General features: G+C 33.5%; 3 protein-coding genes across 3 annotated transcripts; 1 reads left to right on the top strand and 2 right to left on the bottom strand.

Annotated features, from left to right (window-relative positions):
• Window positions 1-250: 250 nt before the first annotated feature.
• LOC145000059 (ethylene-responsive transcription factor ERF062-like) lies at window positions 251-1,211 on the top strand. Its single transcript, XM_078959203.1, has one exon. It carries the CDS (start codon window positions 304-306, stop codon window positions 1,165-1,167), a length of 864 nt encoding a protein of 287 aa, XP_078815329.1. The 5' UTR covers window positions 251-303; the 3' UTR covers window positions 1,168-1,211.
• Window positions 1,212-1,276: 65 nt separating this feature from the next.
• LOC145000062 (Calcium-binding EF-hand family protein) lies at window positions 1,277-5,027 on the bottom strand. The gene is made up of 5 exons (XM_078959205.1): window positions 4,812-5,027; window positions 4,186-4,428; window positions 1,864-2,066; window positions 1,614-1,788; window positions 1,277-1,534 (listed from the first exon to the last, which is right to left on the bottom strand). Exons 1-5 carry the CDS (start codon window positions 4,813-4,815, stop codon window positions 1,422-1,424), a joined length of 738 nt encoding a protein of 245 aa, XP_078815331.1. The 5' UTR covers window positions 4,816-5,027; the 3' UTR covers window positions 1,277-1,421.
• Window positions 5,028-5,139: 112 nt separating this feature from the next.
• On the bottom strand, window positions 5,140-7,913 carry UNE16 (Homeodomain-like superfamily protein). Its single transcript, XM_078959204.1, has 6 exons — window positions 7,423-7,913; window positions 6,517-6,593; window positions 6,259-6,313; window positions 6,040-6,118; window positions 5,866-5,935; window positions 5,140-5,669 (listed from the first exon to the last, which is right to left on the bottom strand). The coding sequence occupies exons 1-6, from the start codon at window positions 7,619-7,621 to the stop codon at window positions 5,304-5,306; spliced, it is 846 nt and encodes a 281-aa protein (XP_078815330.1). The 5' UTR covers window positions 7,622-7,913; the 3' UTR covers window positions 5,140-5,303.
• Between the last annotated feature and the right edge of the window lie 327 nt (window positions 7,914-8,240).

Raw genomic sequence — 8,240 nt, 5'->3', positions numbered from 1 at the left:
CAAGTTTCGTTGTAAGCAAAATAAAGTATTTTGAAATAGTGAATGAACTGTGTTTGTCCTTATATATAAAAAAAGGTTTTCTAAAAAGAAATCATTCAACAAAATTTAAAAAATGTTAATTTATTATTTACATTTTTTTTTCAAAAATAAGTCTATCTCACGAGTTTTTTATTATGATTAAATAGAACATGAAGTAGATAGTTGGTTTGTTTTCTTTTAGTAATCAACCTATATATAAAACCTTATTACCTTAAAGTCTTCACATCTTTGCCCCACGTGAACCTCCCATCTCTTTCAATTATAATGGAGAATCACAATCTTTTTCCACAAGTTTCTTCTTATTTTCATCAAAGACTAGAAGGGTCACAAACATTTTCTGATTCCAACCTTTCAAACACTCGATATAATCCCGCCACTCATGGAGCAAGCGATGGCGGCAATTGTTCAATATTATCTTTCTTGACACCAGATGTTGGTGGCTTCGCAGAAGCCACCATACCATCTTCAAGTTTATTTACCAACACCTCGAGATTTATCCAAAACCTCGAGGTTGTAGCCAATCTGCAACAAGCAGATTGGCTAAAGATCAGCCAGAAGTCAACTAGCAATCATTATTGGTTGAATACCAGAGCTCAACCAATGAAATACACCAGAAGACATTTTCTAAATTCGGCTTTCGAAAGCGCTCCAATATGTTCACCAAGGAAGCTATTTAGAGGTGTAAGGCAAAGGCAATGGGGAAAATGGGTAGCCGAAATCCGGTTACCAAGAAACCGGACACGTGTATGGCTTGGAACATTTGAAAAAGCCGAAGATGCTGCATTTGCATATGATACAGCCGCATATATTCTAAGAGGCGATTGCGCGTTTTTAAACTTCCCAAATCTAAAAAAACAGTTGAAAGCTAATTCGCTAAACGGCGACACTGCAACTTTGCTCAAAACGAAGTTGCAAGCCATCTCAAGAGAGATGGTGGACACGAAGGGTAATGATGACTTAGCACCGCCATTGCCGGAGGCAGTTTTACCGGCATCCGTGGTGGTTGTAGGTGGGCCGGAGGTTAAAGTGGTGGTGCCGCCAGATGCCGGAGAAGGGATTCAACTTAGTAGAATGCCGTCTTTAGACATGGATTCAATTTGGGATGCTCTTCTTGTTTCTGATTTGTGATTGTATATCATATTATGTTTATGAATGATCTTCATTGCCCAAAATTATGCATAAGAGTACGAATGAATTTAAATGAGAGATAATTTGATTCTTGTTGACAAACCGACACTTTTGTCAGAAACTATATTATAAAAATTGTAAATACTCAAATTGTATTTTTACGAAATAAGAATATATATGAACTAAAAACATATAACACGAACAAGATTTGGAGTCTAAAAGCCTGATAATTTCACCATTGTCGTACACCGGAATCAAATCGGCGTTACAGGGACTTCATCGGTGGAGTCGAATCCGACCCAGTCGATCAAAGAGAAGAGGAATTCCCTAAAGCTAACTTTCCCATCTTGATTCCAGTCCATTTCTTCTGCATTTATTCAAAACAAAAACTCAAAAATTTGCATCAACTCACAAAAACATTTAATAGTTGAAAGCAATAGGATTACTGAATCGGGTTTTGGTGATACGTGTAGGCGATTTCTCCATCGGGTCATCTTCGTTCATAGCTTTAATCATATCCTTCTTGTTCAGCTTTCCGTCGCCATTTTTATCAAGAAACAAGAAAGCTTCGATTATGGTATCGAATGTTGCTTTGAGCTCCGGGGACCCCACGGTCGATGTCTGAAACACGATTGTTGATTTTTAATTGGATTTCATTCGGAATCGGTATTAAGAGGTCGAAGAAGAAAGGGTTACCGATTGAGATGAGGAAGAAGGACCCGCGAGAAGGTGAATCAGACATAAAAGAACGATGAATTCGTTAAATTGTATCCCGTTGCTATCGTCCACGTCACATGACACGAAAAGATCGCCGATTTCTTGATCGGTGCATTGAAATTGCAGCTTCTGTAAGCATCGTTTTAGCTCCTCGTTGTCGATTGTTCCATTTGAATCTTCATCTACAAAGTATAAAACTTACCCAAGTAAGAATTGTGAATCCTATAATGATAATCTTAAACCGAGTAACTTTAGGTTCGAATGTTATACAGATTTACCGCGCCAATTATGTAATTGGGGTTAAAAAAGTAGATACAACTTTATTATAATCCATTCGTTCCAAATTAGTAGTATATGTTTTCTTTTAGTTTGTCTCTATTTTTACTAAAATACCTTTCATTTTTAATTCAACTATCATTAAATTAAATTCAACTATAATGAAATTAAATAGAGTAAATTACACGAAGGGTCCCTATAGTTTGGGGTAATTTGCGTGTTTGGTCTCTAACTTACTTTTTTAACTTGGAATGTTTCTACAGTTTGTTTTTGTTACATTTTTGATCCCTACTGTTTGTTTTTGTTATGCGCTTGGTCCCTATCTTATTAAAAAAAACTATTATTTAAATAGAAAAAAATTATAGGATATGTAAGGTAAGGTGAGGGGTGTATGGTTGGGGTCTATTTATTTAAATAAATTAAAAAATCAATGGTAAAATAATCGTTTTAAGTAAGATAGGGACCAAACGCGTAACAAAAACAAACATTAGGGACCTTCCGAGTTAAAAAAATAAGTTGGGGACCAAACGCGTAAATTACCATAAACCATAGGGACCATTCGCGTATTTTACTCAATTAAATACAACAAAAATATATAATTGTCATTTTTATTTAATAAAGTTAGTTGTAATTAATATTTTTTTAATCTGTTGTGTTTTTTTGTCTGTGGACAATAACTATAGGAAAAAGAGAGTATTAAGATACAACTTTGGGTTTGGTATGTAACACACAGGGCCGACTCATTGATTTTAAGGCCTGTGCTAAAAAAAATGAGGCCCTAAATACCATTTTTTAATATATATATATATAAGAAAAACAAATTTAAAACGGTGAATTATCGTTACAAAAAACTTAAAAGTAAATAAATTAATTATAAAGGAATATATGAAATTTTATAAAAAGTTTAAGGGCTAATTATGTAATTCTAAAAAATAACTTGTTAAGGGATTGATTATAAAATATATAGCATAAAGAAATAAAGAAATTATCAAATTTGTAACTTGAATTTAAAACAACCAATTGCTGAGAAAAAAATCGAACCCAGATTGTTTTTTAATGAAGGACATGTCTTTGCCAATTGGGTTACCCAAACTTCATGCAATATCTTGAATAAATTCATATATATTAGTTATTAAATATATCATTTAATTAAAACTCGGACCCTATTTTTTTCAGGATCCTGTACGGCTGCCTCTCTTGCCCCCCTTAAAACTAGGTCTGGTAACACATATCTATGTAATTCCCAATATCTAATTTCTTATTGGCTTTTTATAAAATTTTGGGTTTAGATAGTTGCATGAATCTTTGTAGGCTACGATGTATTTTGGGATTGTTTAACAAAATTAGTTGTAGCCCAAAGTTGGAATCTGTTAACGGAACGGGGAGCTGAAAGATGGAAAATGTAGTTTTTATTTGTATAAAGGTGTTTAGAAAATACAGTGGTTGGCTTTTGTATAAACTTACGTAAAAATAAAAAAACTAAAAGTTCTTAAAAGCTACTTGAAATAGATTTTAAATGATGAGTTGCTTAGAATAAAAGTTAAAACACTCTTACTTCCGAACTAAGCTTTTTTTTTTCCGAGTTTTTCGAAAAAACTAAAAGCTAAAGGGTGATTGGCAAAACTCAATGAAAGCCGGAAGTTGTAGCTTTTAGATGCGTAGAAGTGTTCAGCAAAAGAATCTTTTAACTTTTAAAATTGTAAAATTAACCGAAAGCTTTTAGTGGCTACACAAGTTTTTCTTTTCTAGTGGTTTTAAGTTGATTTATAGATTTTTGGGCTAATCTAATAGAAGACTTTAAAAGTCGATCCACGTGGTATGATACTCATCCAGCAACTTTAATGTTGGAATATTACATAGATCTATATGGGCTACCAATACCTTTTATCAAAGTTTTAGGTTGATCTAAAGGTTATTGGAGTAGTTTATAACATTAGATCTATGTATCTATGTGTGTTACCAATAACTTTAATCATGATTTTAAATTGGTGAATATGTTATAAGGGAAAATCTCGATGAACTTACCATATAGTTCAAAAACACCTCGAATCTCCTTTAATCCTTCTTTGAATCGAGGGAACCTCAAGATTATGCTGTTGATAGATCTAAAACTGGTTTGTCCTTGTAAGCTACTTTGCTTGACCTCCATCATTTTTCTTTCAAGTTTATTGTCCAATCTCTCATAGCGATTCACTGAATTGCAACAACATAGCATACCCCCAACTTTACTTGACAACGACTTGATGGAAGTGAGTGTTTGAGGTGTACCTTTAAGAAAACGGATTCATAAATCACCATTTCAGATCACTAATCCTTCTAACCTAGATCAGATTTTTAGCACTAGATTGACATTTTCATTTCAGGTTTTCAGCTAAATGAAAGCTAAGAAAGCTGCTTATAAATCCATGAATTTATTGATTTTAACATCTGGAGTTCAATAGGGTGACAAAATCAATGAACATAACTAAGAACTACAAGTTACAGCATGGGAAGATCATTCAGACAAAAAATCGAACACTTGGTGGGCATCAACCATACTTTAGATTCGTGGGTTTCAGCTTGACACTTAGTAACAAGCGAAACCCAATTGAGAATAGAAGCAAGACAGTTAAACAGAAGAGAATTCAGTTAATGAAAAGGAAGATACTTACCCATTAAAGCTTCGATTGTTTGAAGAGAGATGGAGGAACTGTCGAACTGATAGATTTGTTTGAGTAAGTAATGCTTACATAAAGAGGGGAAAAAGAGGATAAAGATGAAAGAATCTGGTTCTAGAAAAGCGAAACGACAATGGTCTTCCAACTTTTGAATTAAAAATTCTTCCCTGATTCAAATCTCGAAGGTGGAGGAAGATATATTACAACGCCCCCACTAATATCATTTAAACCACATTCTTCATCGTAATCATTTCATTCTTAATGTCAAATTCGCTTTACCCCTTTCATTTTATAATTCTTTGCACTGAAAATGAGACCCACAAAACAAAAACCATAGAACCCAAATCGATTGAAGACAAACAATTTCTTGTTTTGCAATTCACAACAACTAAGGTTACAAATGATCGAGAACAATCGGTGATCCCAAATTGAAGATAGAACAAAAGCAAAACAGTAAAAAAAAAAATAGAAATCGAAAGCATTAACTTAAGCGATCCAAACATCATCCATTCTGCTCGACTGCAAAGAATCTCCACCATTAAACATGGCCCGCTGTCTCTTCTTAAGAACAGCTGGCGAAACTGGGCTCCCGTTTGATGTCAAACAGCTGTCAACACTGGGTGCGATTCCATTTTCAAGATAAGCAGCAACTTCTGGAAATGAAGGGATTGGGATGACAGATGGCGGACAATCATTGGCTACCTTGATTGCAAGCTCTGAAAGCTCCTCTCTAGCTGCTTCTAATCCAGCTGTTGCAACTGCTTGATCGTTTAGAGCTTTACATGCTTTTTCCAAAATTGATTGAAGATATTTCCCTTGTGCTTCTATTCGAAGCTGTAGTCGACGTTGAACCTGAAAATTATCACATCGTTTCACAATTTTTCCATTATTGTGAAATTTCTCAACTTGCAAACAAAGTTTTTAACTCTAGTTAGATTTTAACATATATGATAAAAATTAGGTTTAAAAACTGACAAAATAGAATAGCTTTCATGTGTTTTTATGAAAAAGTTTTTTAAAAAGTAAATTCGGAATCCAAAAAACTAACCTCTAGTTGTTCATGTAATCTTCTTTGGACTTCCATTTGCACCCTCAAAGCTTCTGTAACCTGAAAGCCACTGTTGTAAAACAAACAATTAATGAGGTAAAAAAATAAGAACCCTAAATTCAACATTTTTTTTTTTTTTTTGAAAATGAAAATGAAACCCTAAATTCAACATACTCATTTGAATCTTGTGGCATCATTCTTGTTGACGATGTTGTGGATGAACCCGTGTCTTGACTCTCAGCAATGCAAGATGCTATAAATCCAACCGTGTCCATTATTAGAGAATCAAGATTTTGTAACTAAAAAAATAAATAAATACCAATATATAATATATAATAACGAGGGTATTTTGGTCTTTATAATTGGAAACACCGGGGGTCATAGAGTCATTACCATCTTTTGAATTCTCTGTTAACTCTTTGCAAGATTGTTTCCCCAGCCGGTATTTCTGCAAGATCAAATAACATAATTTTTTTTGTAAAATTACTTATATGCCCTTGTTTAACTATTACTTCCGTGAATAATCATAGTTTCCTACATGTTTCAGAAGTGATTATTTATCTGATTCCGATTCTGATAATTCAACATCACATAATCACGTATGTAAAATGTAACAAAAAAGTATATTTGAAAGTAGTGAAATTGAGAAACCTGAAGATGTGACTTCAAATGATAAAGGGTGAGGCCTTTTACGCCCATTGTCCTCATGATTGTCTTTGGAGTTGCTTCTAAAATACACATAAGAAACATATAGTTATTATGGATAGGATAGGATATGTCATCTATTGTGAGAAATTATTGACTTTGTGCAATTTCATCCAAGTATATTCATTCTAATTCAAAATTCACATAACCAAGTCAACATTCGACATTGACCACATACATAATAAAGTTCAAACGAAGTTTCAGATTGCAATTAGTATACGTCACTAGTTAGCAATATGCCAAAAGCTAAGTGGATTAGAATAAGTTATTTAACAGAATAAATTCATTAAATATCTAAACACAATATAACAAGATTCAAATAAGAGAAGAATCTTCTCTTCATGCAATGACAAACTGCAAAAAATTCTTCAATTGTCAAGTCAAAATAATCTAACAAAAGCTGATCATTCCAATTTTATGGTCAAATAATTAGATTTGAAGAAGCAACATCCCTAGCTTATCTTTAAGCACCTTTTATCAAGTTTTTATTTTAACAATAATCACTTTGGAAAAAGCAAGTAAGACCTTAAAATGACTACTTTAATTCCCCCTTTGTTCAAGAGAGAGAAGATGCAACTTGTCTTTTGATGATAGCCCTAATGATTTCCAAATGAAATTGTGGATAAAGATTTATTAATGAAACTCCACCATGAATTGATGACGATAAAAGTAACATGTTGGTCCCAGATTATGTATTTGGGAGGTTCGCTAAACCCTAGGAAAATAGATAAACTGGTGCTACATGATTATATCATATAATTATATCATAAAGTAACCAAAAACGAATAGAAAAGCTTAACAATTATAGAACAAGATAACCATGGAACTCGAAATTAGCAATAAAATACTCACTATCGGGGCCACCAAGTTGAGTAACGGCATCGATAAATCTCTCATGGAGCTCCGCCGTCCACCGGAGACGAGGCTTCGGATCCGTGGTCAACACCAAACACGGATCGCCAACGAAATTGTTAGCGTCTAACTGACCAGGAAACTCACCATGCCCTAAACTATTTCCGTCCAACGAAATGGAGTGAATCCCTGAATACATTTCAAAACCCAGTTCAAAAACGCTTTGATTTTGAAGGGTTTGTTGAAGATTAGAATAAAGAGGTCAAAAAAGGGCCCGAAAGATGAATGGAAAGAAGAGCCAGGGGGTTGAGATGCCCAAAAGCATGTTTTAGAGAGAGAGGGAGAGAGAGAGACAGCGATGTCGTCTTCTTCACTTGTCTTAATCTGTCGCTTTTGTGTGTACTCTCTCCTGCAATATTTTTATGGAATTCTTATTTAGTTCGCCATTTTAGTTTTTTAGTGAAGAAAGACTACTCATGGAGAACATGGCATGAGGAGTCCTATCACTCTCCCTACCCTAATAAAATATAAAATACGCCAAAAAAAATATTGCTTTTTATAAATCATAAAATAATAATAAAGACTTTTCCATTCGTAGAAGCATTTTAAATTGAAACGAGTACATATTCTTAACGTATACTCGAGACTCCATTCTCGACTTTTTAAGATATGTAATTGTGAAATTTTATCTTTTTTTTCGTGTCTACAAAATCTTATAAATGTTAAAATAATATTGGTTGTGTTTAAATGTTACATTTTGATATTTACATGTCACCCCAAACTTATTTAAACATTGGTCAAATTGTTTTTGAAACGTT

Source organism: Lactuca saligna, chromosome 6 (genome assembly GCF_052625555.1).
Source record: "Lactuca saligna cultivar CGN05327 chromosome 6, ASM5262555v1, whole genome shotgun sequence".
NCBI lineage: Eukaryota > Viridiplantae > Streptophyta > Magnoliopsida > Asterales > Asteraceae > Lactuca > Lactuca saligna.
Note: the sequence above shows the minus strand (reverse complement) of the source record. Positions and strands in the feature narration are given on the sequence as shown.